Raw genomic sequence first — 16327 nt, 5'->3', positions numbered from 1 at the left:
GCATTACAATAAACCCAGGGCTATGTGGGAAGTAATGAACAACATGCTCCAAGAAAGAAAAATCAGTGAACGAAATAATGCTAGAACTTAATAGAAAAATCACTGACAACTCTATAGAAGTGGGCGACCATCCAAACCCTCACTTTGTACACATAGCTGAAAAAATGTAAAAAAAAAAAATTCCAGCACTAAGGACTACTTTACTACCTACACAGTTAGCACTTCACAGCTTGTACAACTTCAAGAAACATGAAAATGAGGTCAGAACTGTAATTAACAACCTCAAATAAAAAAATGTACCTGCTGATATAGATGAGATTTGTTTGAAAATTCTCAAAATTTGCTCTAAGAGCTTGAACTGCCCCTTGTAGGACATATTCAATAATGCTTTTAGAGATGGTAAATTTCCCTCTGCTCTTAACCTTGATGTATGCTGATGACACAACTCTGATATTTAGTGAAACCTCAACTGAAAATCTGACAATCACATCCTGTATATCCCTCAACAAGTCCTATCAGTACTGTCATAGAAACAACTTAGCTGTAAACTCTACCAAAACTGCCCAAATAACTTTTGGAAGGAGATCCGAATGTGTGCCATGTATGCCGGAGGTTGCAGTGAATGATGAAGTTCAGTTTTTAGGCATAACTCTTGATAATAACTTTTCTGGATTTCTCATGTAGACAAATTCTGTAAGAAGTTGCATTCCAGCTTCTATGCAATTAAAAACATCAAAGCTTCCACTGATGAGACAACAAGAATAGCTTCTTTTGCTTTGTTTGAGGCTCACGTGAGATACGGCTTAGTAGCATGGGGAGCCTCAATTGGTCACATTAAAATGGTTCTTAAAAAACAAAAAACCTAGTTAGAGTTCTTGCAGGACTGCAACTACTTGATAGCTGTAGAGAGGCCTTTAGAACATACAAGATCGTTACCATCGTATTACTATATATTCAAGCAACTGTAATGCATGCAGTAAGAGAGTGCCTAACAAAAGCGGGGTGAAGCTCAGACTCAGTTCAATCTCAGAGATACTACTTTGTATGAACTTTCCGCACACCGACTGTCATAGCCCATAAAGAAGCCTACATACATGGGGAGGAAGCTTCCTAACCTTCAGCCATCAAAGCTGAGAGACAAAGGAGAGAAAGAACTCAAACCTGCACTACACAAATGGCTCATTGACTGTTCCTTCTATTTTATAGAGGAATTCTTTCAAAGAGCATTTGACATTTGAATTTTAAAACTTAACCTTTGTACCATTACACAAAATTCCATTTACTTTTCACTATAACACTAATACAGTTCTTAACGTAGGTTAAAGAATTAATAAGAGTTAATAAAGAATGTTTGTCTATTTTCTTTAAACAATAATCATTTACATACACATTTATATTTTAATTACCAGTCATTTTTACAAGGACAATACAATGTCAAAAAATTAAGATTGAAATTTTTTTTAAATTGTAGCCATACTCCTTTCCAATTTTATCCATTATAGGGGGAAGATGTAAAAAAACTTCAATACCAATAGTAATTTGTATGATTTGCTCAAAGGCGTGTTATATAAACTGTTAGGGTCTACTAAATAATAATACTTTACAATGAAACTGATGAATACTAACTTGCAGAGTTCAGGAGGACATCCAAATATATCTTCATAAGTTACAATTTTGAACTTCAAGTTGTTGAGATACCAGAAACCCTTTTCTCGAAATCTTCTCAGCAGTTCCAGCAAATTCCGTATGTCATTGCACAAGTGTTCTACCCTTGTGTCCGTACACGGCAGCTGTTGCAAAACTTCATCCATCAAAACCAATGATTCCCTGCAAGCGCTAGTCAAGAGAAACTAACATTTCTACGCTTGAAAATTAAAATAATCCGTGTATTCCTTCATGTATAGCCAAAAAAAAGTTGTATTAGTTAGCCCATTTTTAAAGAAAAGAGCTCTTAAGTGTTAAAAACTAATCCACTTTTTTAAATATCAAGTACACTATATTGCCATCTGATTTAAAATAAACAATACCTCAGTATGTTTTAGTGTTTAGTTCAGTTTTTCCTCATAGGATTAAGAATGCTAGTTGTAGTGAATTTAGAGTACCTATCATTAACACACATATTTTGCTTGATAATTTGTTTTTTAGGAATTTAACTGTGACATCAGAAAGGATGATCTTAACCCTTTTAGTGCTAAGGGGTCTGGTTCATTGCCATACCCAAGAGTGCTAAGCATTTTAGGGCATAAATGCAGAGTTTTAGTAAATTCCTTACTATTTCCTTAATTGAGGTCATATCTTGTTACTTTTTTTGTATTGAAGATACATAACCAATAAACAGAAATAAATACAAAAAAGTACATTTGTACAAATTTGGATTGTTATAAAAATTTTTTCTTTATAATGTAAATTTTTTAATAATTTATTTTTCACTTTGGCATACAATTTTAGTATGTAAACAATTTTATATTATTTTTCTGATGCTTCCATCGGAAAGAGCAACTAAAACTAAACAAATTGTTTATATTTTATTTTATTTTTACACAACAAATAAGAAGTGTGGATGAAAAATATAATATGTTGTCCGCGCCAAATTTTGCCCTACATGGAATGTTTGAAACGCTCAAGAGAAATGTAATACACTTACTATTATTAGCATAAATACTTTATTAACTTTAGTATTATTTATGAAAGAAGAATTTCAAGCACAGTTAACAATTTTTTTACCTAAATAATTGTTTTATTCAGTAATAAAACTATAAAAAAGTTGAAGTAACTCATCATAACCCGCAATGTTCTTATTAGACATAGTTTGTAACTTAGTAACATATAATACACACCGAAAACACAAATGAAAAATGAAGTAATGCAATAATTTGGAATAATAATGAAGTAGTATTTCACAATTATAACACAATTTAATGGATAAAATAAAATAAAACAGAGTAAACAAAGCACAGCGTCAGTTCGCTCGCAACGTAAACATCCGAACTGACCTTCTTTTTATTTCACGTCGAAGACGTATAAACAGCTGGTCGTCGGCAATCAAATATACAAATATTGTTATTCTATGGCTTTTGGATGAACTGTCATCGTTTGCAGCCAGTAACTTGCATAAACTGAACCAATACATATAAAAATACGCTGTGTCTACAACGTAGACGCTACCACTTTTAGACATAAACGCAGCTACGAGTCTAAGACGCTGTAGCACTAAAAGGGTTAAAAAAATAAAGAAGTTATGTTTTCATTGCCAAAAATGTTCTACTCTCATGAAAATCGAGTTTAAAGGTCCTTCATGTGTAAATGTCTTGTGTCCAGATAAAAACTTGTATCAACTATGGTTTAACAGAGGGTATTTAGCTAATCAAGTATTGTTTATATAACACTTTCAGCCTCTAGAGTTTATGTTGCTCTGCAAAAAGTGTGAATTTTATTAGTATGAATCTTCATATATCGCTCAAAGTGTTAAGAAACTTGAGTTAATTGCTATTTACCAAACAGAACAAACCCTTCTACTTTCAAATATTGGATACTTCTAGCTCTTACTTAACAAATAATTTTAGAATAATCCGTAGAAAAGTTTAATTTTTGTTCCAGAACACACCATAGGACATAAGTAAGATTGGATTAACTTGAGAAAATGTTCACTCATGTTTCTAAATGCATACACCTATCGGAAAAAAGCAATGACATGTAAATGAGTTTAAGGAAAAATTCTTCAGGTTTGGGGGGAAAACCTTTATCTGTACAATAATGCAAATGCTGATGTGTCAAATGAAACACTCGTAAATAAATTTTATTAAAATAAACTTGTGATTTTAGTTAAATACACCAATATTTTGACAGTAAAAAAGTCTGTAATGAAGATATTCGAAATGGATTCATTGCATGGTGTCCATATCACAGACACCTAGACTACAAAAGCGGTCTGTCTTGTTTACCCAGCAGCCATCTCATGCAATCCAGATGACGAGGTGTTCTCATTGTCTCATCAGGCACATAATTGGGTGCACTACGATGTTTTACACACAATCTCTAAGCACAGTGGAGTTTTCTACACATAACATAGGAAGAGTTTATTCAATGCGAACATGTTATGTTTGCTTCATTTCAACTTCCGCTAGGTGCAGTGTCTGAAATCTGACACATTTTTTTAATCTCTTCAGGTGGACGTGGACTCCTGATTCCAGACGCTGCACTAAGTGGAAGGTAAAAAGGAGCACAAACTCAATATTCGCATCACAATTTTGTACATTTTAAAGACTAATCAATTAATAACGGTAAGATTCAACTGTAGTGTGACATTTTCTATCACAGTTTACAAAGTTAAAAGCGATTAAAAGCTAAATATGTACGTTATCATAACTGTTCTGTAAAACTTACTTGGGGATTTTGATTGTCTGTAATATTGGCCTCCAGGAGTGTGAGACGTTGCAGAGCATCAGTTTCCAGTTCTTCCACCGTCTTAACAAGCAGATCGTTCTGGTCCGTGAGGTCTTTGACCCACTTCTGTAACACCCTCACTCTCGCCTGGAACATCAAAGATAACAAAATTTTAATAAGTAATAAGTAATAGAAGCACGTGGAATGATGAAATTTTGATTTCATGGTACAGACATAACAGTACAATTTTTCGGAGCATCAGTTTCCACTTTCTCAAAATGAATCATTCATGGAATTCTTGGAGAGGAAGCTTCTGCTAATTCAAAGTGATTTAAACCATATTCATTCTCTCAATTGATGATCACTTTAACGCTCCCCTTCAACCTGCCATTAATTGCTCTAAAGCTAAGTGAGACTGCTCTGAGCCGTTGTGTTTTAACAGCTACTACCAGGAGCTATTTGTACACCACAAACATCCTCTCAATTGATGATCACTTTAACGCTCCCCTTCAACCTGCCATTAATTGCTCTAAAGCTAAGTGAGACCGCTCTAAGCCGTTGTGTTTGAACAGCTACTACCAGGAGCTATCCATACACTACAAACATCCTCTCAATTGATGATCACTTTAACGCTCCCCCTCAACCTGCCATTAATTGCTCTAAAGCTAAGTGAGACTGCTCTGAGCCGTTGTGTTTGAACAGCTACTACCAGGAGCTATCCATACACCACAAACATCCTCTCAATTGATGATCACTTTAACGTTCCCCCTCAACCTGCCATTAATTGCTCTAAAGCTAAGTGAGACGGTTCTGTACCGTTGTGTTTGAACAGCTAGTACCAAGAGCTATCCATACACTACAAACATCCTCTCAATTGATGATCACTTTAACACTCCCCTCCAACCTGCCATTAATTACTCTAAACCTAAGTGAGATGGCTATGTGCCGTTGTGTTTGAACAGCTACCACCAGGAGCTAACCATGGCAAGGCTTTATCTGAGGAAGGTAGTACAAGCGCTGAGGAAGCAAAAGCCCTTCAAGATATAGAAGATCAGCTCCTCAACAGCCCAAGCACTCCCATGTCTACAGGTACGCTGGATGATGCCACAGAGCAACTCGGCAACCTCAGAATGAAGAGGCCTAATCTCACCACTGCTCAAAGGAGAGAAGCACTAAAGGCTAAACTTCTTGAAAAGGGTGAAGCTTTTGACCCTTCCAAGTGGAGGAGGGGGAAAAAGAAGAAAAAGAACCCAGAACGGCAGGAGGTCTCAACTCCGGGCCCAACTGCGGGTACCAAGGCGGAGGAGGGGTCGGCCAAACGCCCCAGAGGCACCTTGGTCACCCCACCCTCCGCTGAGGGGCCCGCAAAGAAGGCTAGGAGGGAAACCCAAAAGCCGGAAGCCCATGATCCCGAGGCCTCTGGTAGCACACCCAAGGCTACCTACAGAGAGGTCGCGGCGATCAAAATGGCCATAGCCCTTGAAGGCTACCCGGAGGCGAAGCTTAGTGCAGAGCAAGGAGAAGCCATCGAGGACGCAATTATGGAAGAAATCCAACCCCTGGAGGATGGTTCCGTTCCATCGTTTGCGGGCACCTACCTAGAGAAAGGTGTTTTAATTGCTTCCTGCATCAACGAGCACACCAAACGTTGGCTGGAAGAAGTTATTCAAAGAATAAAACCTCTGGGAGACGACATCTCTCTGAGAATGGGTCTGCGTAAGGACATCTTGAGGTCCACTAGGGTGTTTTTCAGAGCTCACCCGAAGCTTCTGAAGAAGACACCTGAAAAGGAACTTGAAATGTTCAAAAAGCAGAACCCCAACCTAAATGTAAACAAGTGGAAAATCCTTCCATCCAAGCCAGATCCGAAAGGTTACGGATTCGTCTGTTTCCTGGCCGAGGTCTGCTACAAGGCTGTGAAGGCTTCCAACTGTAGAGCCAACCTAGGACTCTGGCAGGTCTCAATTGTCTCCTCGACAGTCAAGGACAATGCCACGAGTTCTACAAATCAACCTCCAGCACAGTAGGGCTGCTTCGGCAGCCTTCTGCCAGTTCTTCCTCCAGGAGGGATTTGATCTGGCATTGATTCAAGAACCATGGCTTCACCAAGGGAGAGTGGCGGGCCTAAATGAAACCAAAGGTAAGTTAATTTACTGTACCTCTCTAAGAAATGTCAGGACCTGCATCCTGTTGAAGAGAGGCTTGGATTTTCTAACCCTCAACGAATTCTGCTCCAGAGATCTCACTGTGGGCATACTGACCTGGAAGAATGGAGGCATAGTACAGAGCACAATTGTAGGCTCCGTATACTTGCCATATGATGCCAGGGAACTCCCTCCATCAAGAGACCTAGAGCTCCTGGTGGAAGAAGCACAAGCCAGACATCAACAACTTCTTCTAGGTTGTGACGCCAACGCCCATCACTCTGCTGGATGGGGCAGCACCAACACTAACCCCAGAGGTGAGGCACTTTTACAATTTCTTCTAAGTAGGGACCTATTTATATGTAATAAAGGTAACCGCCCTACGTTCACAACACGAATTAGACAAGAAGTTATTGATATAACAATCTGCACACAAGGTATACTTGGAATGGTTGATAAGTGGCACGTAAGCGAAGAGGCCTCATTATCGGATCACAGGTATATCCGCTTCAACTTGCAAGATGAGGCTGCAGAGGTCCTCTATCGCAATCCCAGGAGGACTGACTGGTTGGGATATAAGTCTGACCTTCAGTCACAGTTGGGATTGGTAGGCGGAAGGGTGCGATGCTTCACAGACATAGATCAGATAGCTTCTGACCTGCAGAATGCTATAATCAATAGCTTCCACGACAATTGTCCATTGCGACGGGGGAAGAGTCGAACCAATACTAAGTGGTGGACTGCGGACCTCGCTCGCAAAAGGGTTAATGTTAGGAAGCTGCACAATCAATGCAAAAGGAGCCGTATCTGGGAGTCCTATCATAGAGCTCTAACAGAATACAGCCTAGCAATTAAAAAGGCAAAACAAAGTTCCTGGAGGCAGTTTACACAGAAGGTAAATGAATTAAGCGCGGCAGCTAGACTGCAACGTTTACTAGCCTCAGGTCCAACCGGTCACTTGGGATCTTTAAGGTCCCAGGGAGGTCAACACACTTCCGGGTCTAGTGATAGCCTCAAACTTCTCCTTGAGACTCACTTCCCTGATTGTATCTTTGAGAATGACGACCCCGGAACGTCTGGTAACCACGAGGCAGGCTCATGGCCAAGAGCTTATCGTGGTAGCTGGGCCATTGCCAGAAGGATTGTCACTCTCTCTAAAGCCAAATGGGCAATTTCTAAATTTGCCCCTTTCAAATCTGCAGGAGGGGATGGAATCTTTCCGGCCCTGCTTCAACAAGGGCCGGAGAATCTCCTTACCCTTCTATGTGAACTATTCAGGGCGAGCCTAGCTTATGGGTACATACCACAAGTCTGGCGTCTCAACAGGGTGGTCTTTATCCCTAAAAAAGGGAGAGCGGACTATTCTGTCCCTAAATCTTTTCGTCCCATCATTTTATCTTCGTTTCTACTGAAAACATTAGAAAGACTGGTGGAGAGGCACCTGAGAAAGGGAGTTCTCTCAGACACTCCCCTTCATCGCAACCAACATGCATACCAGCAAGGCAAATCCTGTGAATCAGCACTGCACCAACTAGTCAGTAGGATTGAGGATAGCCTGTCCGCCAAGGAATTGGCATTGTGCACCTTCATAGACATTGAAGGAGCTTTTGACAATGCTAAATTCACTGCGATGGTAAGTGGAGCACAGCGACGTGGCCTCGAGCCAGCTCTGTGCCGGTGGCTTAGGGCCATGCTGTGCTCCAGACGGATCAGGGCCGATCTCAATGAAGAGTCGCTTGTGATCGCACCCACAAGGGGATGTCCTCAAGGAGGCATCCTGTCACCTCTACTGTGGAATCTAGTAGTAGATGGTCTACTTGAGGACCTTACTAACAATGGAATCTATGTCCAAGGATATGCAGACGACATAGTCCCTTATGGTACAGGGAAAATATACAAATGTTGTTGTTGATATCATGAATACCAACCTTCAACATGTACACAACTGGTGTCATGGAGAGGGACTGAAAGTAAATCCCTCTAAGACAGTAGTTGTACCATTCACTAGGAAAAAGAACCTAGAGTCTCTTTCTAGGCTGAAACTCGCATCCACACAGCTTGAGTGGTCAAAGACAGTCAAATATTTAGGACTGACTCTAGACCATAAGCTTACGTGGAACGATCATCTTAACAATATCCTGCATAAAGCAAAGTGGGCGCTCATGACGTCCAGGAGACTTGCAGGAATCTCATGGGGCGTAAAACCCCATATAGCACTATGGCTTTACAAAGCAGTTGTAAGGCCTCAAATCACTTATGGTTCAATAGTCTGGTGGACAAAGGTGAATCAGGTAACTGCTAAAGCCAAGCTCGAAAGCTTACAAAGGCTTGGCACAATCTTTGCAACCGGAGCATTTAGGAGCAGTCCCTCAGCGACCCTCGAGGTGGCTTTAGGACTTCTACCTCTTGATGTCCATATAAAAGCTGAAGCGCGTAAGTCAGCCTATCGGCTGATGGTTGCTGGCTTGTGGAGGAATGGCGCGTCTAACGCAGGCCATGGCACCATCACTGAAGCTGTAAACCCAAGCGCTATTCTCGAAATGGTCTCCGACATAATGAGAACGGAGTTCGTATTCAATAAGCCATTCTCTGTTGACTTCTATTCCAGAGATGAGTGGAAATCGCAAGATAACATCCCAACAATAAGAAAGAGCTTTGTCTGGTACACGGATGGCTCGCTTATTAAGGGCAGAACTGGATATGGAGTGTTTAGTCAATCCCCTAGAACTGCTCCTTTGCCGGCAGTATCCTGGCCTGTACCACCCTAGGCCTTACCAGAGGGTACCAAGGAAAGAACATCTGTATAATGTCAGACAGTCAGGCAGCTCTTAACTCCAACAGCATTACATCCAACAGCATTACATCCAAGCTTGTGTGGGAGTGCTTTAACACTCTCTGCAAGCTTGGATCACGCAACTTTGTGCGTCTTGGTTGGGTACCGGGCCACACAGGCATAGGTGGCAACGAATGCGCCGACAGGCTTGCCAAAAGCGGAGCAAGCATGCCATACACCGGTCCAGAACCGAGTTGTGGTATAAGCAAGTCAGCCGCTTACCAAAGTATAAACAAATGGTCCAGGAAGACACACCGCTTGCGGTGGCAGAGTCACCAAGGACAAGCACTCGGCAAAAGACTGCTTGCTGATTCTAGCTCCGGCTTCACCAGATCAGCTGATGGCTGGGCAGGGATCGGGTTAAGCAAGTGATTGCCTTGATCACTGGACACGGCCACTTCAGGAAACACCTAAACACTCTAGGTTTATGAAATGAGGACTCGGAGTGTAGACTCTGCAATAAGTCTGAAGAGACTGCAAAACACATAATACTGGACTGTGAGAGACTGGGAGCAAGGAGAAGGGCTCTTTTCGGTGATAAACAACCAGGCGACGAACCAGATGCTAGTATCGGGGAAAAGCTTCTTAGCCTAATTAAGGGCACAAAGATAGGCTTACCCCTCTAAACATCAAAGGGGCACACAATAAGCTCAGGTTGACGTGTGAGGATCTGTGAATCCACCCCAATACCCCAACGCAAAAAAAAAAAAAAAAAAAAAAAAAAAAAAAAAAAAAAAAAAAAAAAAAAAGGAGCTAACCATACACCATAACCAACCTCTCAATTGATGATCACTTTTTAACGCTCCCCTTCAACCTGCCCCTAATATCTCTACAGCTAAGTAAAAACATAGTACACAGAGGGGATCAAAATGCAATTATCTACATAAATAAAAAAAATTGCAGTTTGTCTAGGTATATAACTTATAACTATAACTTAAGTTCAGATGGCCAGAATTGCCTATTTTTACTTCAAAATGTTTGTAATAATACATAAGTCACTGGAATATTTAAAGTCACTGAAGGATAAAACTGAGGGACTGGGCAGTAATACGATTTAACGAGCCATCTCCTCTAAGACTATAATTTCGGCTCTGGCCATTGCACATGAAATTATAACAGAAAGTGCAATTTTTCAGAGGATGAGAAAACAATAAAATGGAACAGTGAGTCCATTTTGCACCAATGAGAGGGCACACGATACTGATCAGGCATACAATAATTTAATTCGTAGACTAAACCAAGGCAATAAGATAATACATTGAACAGAGATTGTAATGCAAGGACATAAAATGTATTGCATCAAATTTACAAGTACATATTCATACTTTCCAAGAACAAAAACTAAGGACACAAATGATAGAGAGTCTGGTGGTCAGGTAGCTTTGACGGATTTAATCTAATTGTAAATATTATAAATATGATAGTTTGGATGTTTGTGCCCATGTCATGGAAAGAGGCTACTATGTATGTATTGAATTGTATTGAAATTTCGCATGAACCCTAAAATAATACTGTATGTATCTCAAATATATCTACTCCCTTTGTTTATGTTTGATGGTTTAAAAGGATAAAAGGATTTTGGAAATTTACCATTGTTATATGTTACAAAAGGTATAAACGTTTAGAGGATTGGAATCTATCCTCTTCATCAGGTAGGAGAGGTATTACTTATCTATCCTGTTATCCTTTCATATATAGTTCCGTTTCAAAATTATCAAACGCCTTGATAATATAACATCATAAGTGCTTTCACTACGACTTCAGATTCTTTCTCAGTGGTGTACAATAGTATAAGTGCTACTGAAATCATGGAATGTTACATATAGAAATTTTAGTCATTAGCGTTTTCTTTCGGGCTTCAGGTCTCCAAAACACTATTCCTTAAACTTAAAGGACAATTATTTTAATTGGATCAGGGGGACAGGAATATTCTCTAAACTAGTTGGCCATCACTTAACTAAGAAGTGCTTAATATGTCACTTAAAGAGGGCATGCTTATGAAATCCCTGTTATTCAGCATGAAAATGTGTACGAAGCTGTAGGTTAACAGCTAAGTTAGATGCAAATGAATATTATTGTAAGAACTATGTAAAACACATAATGACAAATAAAATAACCTGTTTTCTAGCACACAACACATTCAGGCCCGGCCCTATTTCGGGGTATAGCACCCGTGATCCCAAACTTAATTTCTTAGCCTATTGTATTCATTTGGCATTATAAATATTGAATTATATTTGTGAAAAAAAGTTCTTTTAATTTAAAAATAGGTATTGTTAGAACTAATGGTATAGATATGTGTCACATTGACCAAATATTGCATTGAAATACCAAATATTGCAATGAAATTCTTGATATAATAGGCCTACATATAGTTGTATATAGTAATAACATGGCTAAATAACAACATTTTTGTGGATGAAATTTTTACATAAAAAGTACTATGATTCCACCATGGCATCATTGCCCATTGGTACTAATGGTGTTTACATGTTGTAACTTCAAACTTACTCATCTCCCAAATAATAATTTAGTAAAACATGTGAGAAAATAGTGGGAATCCGAGTTAGCTGATGGTAATGGAAAACATATGAGAGACTGGCTTGCACTGAGTCGACTAATCAAAACAGCTGATTACAAATTAAGTTGTAAACATTAAAAAATAATAAATTCTTTGAAGACTGATTTCCAGAAACCAAAGCTGATTTGGTATACTTACGATATTAAAAATAAACATTTAATATAGCAATAATTATGAATTAATGTCACTGTGGCATTGTCAGTACTAGTGGTGTGACATCTGATATAAAGATAAAACATACCAATTTCATATATGCACAAGATAAATGTTACAAAATATGGCCTGAGCAGTTTTCTTCATTTCTCCACATCAGCAAATGAAAGTTTAATTAGTTGATCAACTGTAGATCAGTTCACATAGTTTTTTGTCATTGCCAACACATTTTTAAAATTTTTTTAGCATTTAATTATGTGAAGAATAATAAAATTGTCCAAATCTGGGAAGAATGGCTTTTAAATTGTTTACAAACCTATCTTTTAAAATTATACCACAATTCTCGATGTTTTAATACAATTATGTTACATATGGTGTAATAAATCTGTCCACACTGCTGGCGAGAAACCAAAAACAGCCTGATTGTACCATATATATATAATGAAAGGTAAAAATCAAAGAGAAGTAGTTTTTCATTTGCTGGCAGCAAATGAAAAAATTTCGTAAATATTTAGGATGTTATTTAATTTTGATTTTGTTACCTAATTGAAATTTTAATGATTTGTCACTTAAATACTGGACAAATCAGATGGGTAGAGTACGATAAGCGGACCGGTTTTTTATATCGAAGAATGTAATCATCGATACCTAACATTAGCATCTCAAATCCTAGAATATCAATCGATATAAAAGTATCTATAGTCCTCAATAACAATCACATGTTTTAAATTAAAATATGAATTTAATATTTACAGTGATGAAACAAATTAATTATTACAACCAAAATTAGGAAAACTGAAGACCTCCATATTTGCTCCTCTCACAATTACAGTTGTTTCTTTCCCACAAATTTCACATAATTTTTTGGTTTATCGGTCCAACATGTTGAAGCCACGAAAAACATGTCTTATCATCTTTCAAAACAATGTTGTGTAGTTTTCTAAAACTGACTGACATTCTTAATAATCAAATGTTACTTGTATAAAATTGAAATATTACGTTACAAGTATTATTTGAAAGTGTTTACAGCTGTTGATATAGATTATTTAAGTTAATTGTTCAAAATAATTAATCAATGGTATCGATTGATTATATCAATGGTTATGATTAAGTAATATCGTTTGCCAATTTCAATATAAAAAACCGGGCCTGCTTATCATACCCTACCCAATAAGTTAAATGTAGGCTTGCTGAAATATAGCCGATGTTTAAGGCATTTAAAATTACAATTGAAAATATATAAACATGGATAGACCCATCCTTCCTATATTTGTCATGTTCACTACTGTGGGTTACAGAAGCAGCTTATGGGTGGGTGGGTGTATATGCCAATATAGACACTGTGACATTTAATAAAGTAGGCTATTCACAGTGTTAAATGACTACAACACAGGTAAAAATACTATTCGCTGAAACTTGAAATATTCTTCACAGAATACATTAAAAATGAATTATTTTTGAAAACACAATGTTAGTTGGTAAATTCAATATTAACCCAGATCAATTATCCATTTAAAAAATATTTTATATAATACCTTAATAAATAGATAGCTCAGTAATTAAATATACTTATTCCAAAGAAACTAATTATTATATTAACCAGATTATTTTCTTTAAATGAATACTAGCTAATTTAGGTTCTATGGTTGATAATCTATGATAATAGTTACCTTAAGCCCATCATATGAATCGTCTGGTTTCTGTATTTGTTCCCTATACAGCGTGTTAAAATGTTGTAAAGATTCGAAGATACTAGTACTAGATCTGCTAGATGATTCTTCTTTTTGATCATCCATAGCTATTTGATACGAAGATGACTATTTTGAAAACAAGGAATTTAATAATAAATGCAAATGAAAAATAAAGATCTACCCTTATTTATACTTAATTTGAAATCAATTTATGTACACAATCATCTAGGATCACGAAATTAAACTACATCACTAATCTTTCACGTGAAAACGAAAACAACATAACTAAGATTGAAATTATAGAATAGTATAGGAACCAGTGTTGCCAATCCACTTTTGGAAAATTCCCACCAGTACCTGAAAAAAATACCACCTATGAGCCCAAATTACCACCTTGCTTTAAAAGTATATTTAGGCTACTAAAGTGTGTTATCGACATCGTATGACAGTCTATATTTGTAAATGCAGGGTGTCTACCAAACTGAACATATAAAATTCCCTGACTTTTCCAGGTTTTCTAGGTTAGACACTCTTAAATGGCTTAACGAGCAGGATTTTTTATTGCATTGAATATGGTTGATTTTAGAGCATAATATCATAACTTATATTGTAAAAAAATTAACTTTTTACTTTTTTACAGAGACAATTTGCATGAAAAAGTTAGTTTCAGAAAAACAAATTTAACTTTCAATGAGCTTGGATCCATGCCAAAGTTTTTAAATAGAAAACTTGTAAACTGATAAAGCAGACATTAATCATGCAATCCTGCTGTGATTCAAAGAAGGAGTAAAGGAATATAATATGTAAATGACTTCTAAAATCTCACTGTCAACCAGCTAAGCACAGGCTTTTAGGTTTGAACATACTATAGGCCTACAAAGTATTATTTTAGGAAAGGCCTACCAAAACCAAACATGCAAGGTTAAGCAAAAAATACTTACAACACTCTTTCATGATATCCTACCTCCAAAAATAGGTTGTTTTACTGATGTACAGTTTAATAAATTTGTATGATAAATCACATGAACTGTTATTGTGTTGTTCTAAAAAATCCACTTTTTTCCTTTAAACTCAACTTGTAGCTTTATGGAAAAAATTACACTAGATCACTGTTTTTTAAATGTGTTAACCACAATTTTTTATGTCAGGCAAAGTGCTAGGCACACATAGTCTTGAAATTAAAACCTTAGAAGGCTAGCATTTACCATGATGTGTTTAGCCTACTCTATAACTCAGGTTCAAATATTTATTTATATATAAATATATATATATATAATATACACACAAAATTTATTTCACAATATATCACTTGATGACCAAAATATGAATCACAATATATTTGGCTATATTAACACAGTTTTAGTTTTTTTAAAAGCCAAATAATAATAATAAGGCCTAATTTCTTATTGCCATATATTTCTTGTGAGCATTTCCTTGGTAGGTTCAAATTTAACACATCCACCGCTATTTCGGATTCCTTCCCTTGTACCCATCAATGAAACGACTGTTTCTGTTTTCAATTTGTTTCTGTCATTGGTTTTGCAATGCTTCAGTTCACTGAATATTCGTTCGACAGATGAATTTGAAAATGGCAGTATAAAAAGTAAGTTAAACACTTTTTGTATTTCTGTAAACATAGCATCTCCAGCGACTGTCTTTAGACTGAATACAGCCTTCCAATATTGCATAGCAGACTCATTTGCATCAAGTTTATGCTCTTTGAAGTCTAGCAAAGCATGACTTTTCCACTGATTGTCGAGTTTTTGGACATCAACAACTTTCTTCAGAACGGGAAATCTGTTAATGACATGAGCCAAAGACCTTACTTTGAAGGTTTGGGCACTTTTTGGCTCCAAGACACTGAGGACATCAAAAACTTCATCAGAAAAATCAAATCTAGATTTGATTTGTGTGACCAATTCCACATAGAAGCTTAAAATACTTTTTAAGAAAACTTCAATATCTTTCTTTTCTGCATTTTTCTTTAATTCATTAAATGTTTCTGTTGCCTGAATGCCTAAATATATTTGTTCTAATTGCAGGAAATGACGGGGGTTTGAATGCTCAATGGACATGATGGGTGTATTTTTAATGTAGTTTAAGTCCATGTAGTTTGTACACAGATCTTGAAGCATCTTGTGAACCTCTGGTCGCAATCTATGGAGAAGTGGTGTTTCGGATTGGAACATTACATTAAAATCTGTTAGCATACCAAGAACATAAGACATAAACTCCAAGTATAAGGTAGATAATTGGTTGTTCATAGCAGCTAACATGCTATCCACTGTGTTTGACGGGTCTTCGACAGAAGCGGTCAGCAGGTAGCTTCAACTTGAAAGTTCTTGTTAATGACAGCCTCTTGTCGCTAAGATTTTGTGGTCAGACAGCAGCTTATTCTGTGTGATTTGGAGGCACTCTTGAACTTGTCAATACTCTGTCAACGCAAGACTTGGCCCATCTTTTACTGCTGGTGATAGTATTTGTGGATTTCCTCTTGAAAAAACTCTTGGAACTGTACAAATGTTTCCGGACAAAATCCTCC

General features: G+C 37.3%; 1 protein-coding gene across 1 annotated transcript in view; it reads right to left on the bottom strand.

The window, feature by feature from the left end:
- The window catches only part of LOC124374698, a gene marked incomplete at its 3' end in the record, with an annotated part of 42130 nt that extends 28031 nt beyond the window's left edge, over positions 1-14099 (bottom strand). Inside the window, exons 1-2 of the mRNA XM_046832867.1 lie at positions 13765-14099; positions 4384-4530 (exon numbers count right to left, since the gene is read on the bottom strand). Coding sequence (XP_046688823.1) covers positions 4384-4530; positions 13765-13890 — 273 coding nt within the window. The remainder of the gene's footprint in view (positions 1-4383; positions 4531-13764) is intronic.
- Positions 14100-16327: the final 2228 nt, after the last annotated feature.

The sequence above is a fragment of the Homalodisca vitripennis genome, unplaced genomic scaffold (genome assembly GCF_021130785.1).
Source record: "Homalodisca vitripennis isolate AUS2020 unplaced genomic scaffold, UT_GWSS_2.1 ScUCBcl_9551;HRSCAF=18076, whole genome shotgun sequence".
NCBI classification, from domain to species: Eukaryota; Metazoa; Arthropoda; class Insecta; order Hemiptera; family Cicadellidae; genus Homalodisca; species Homalodisca vitripennis.
This window is presented reverse-complemented; position numbering and strand designations above follow the sequence as displayed.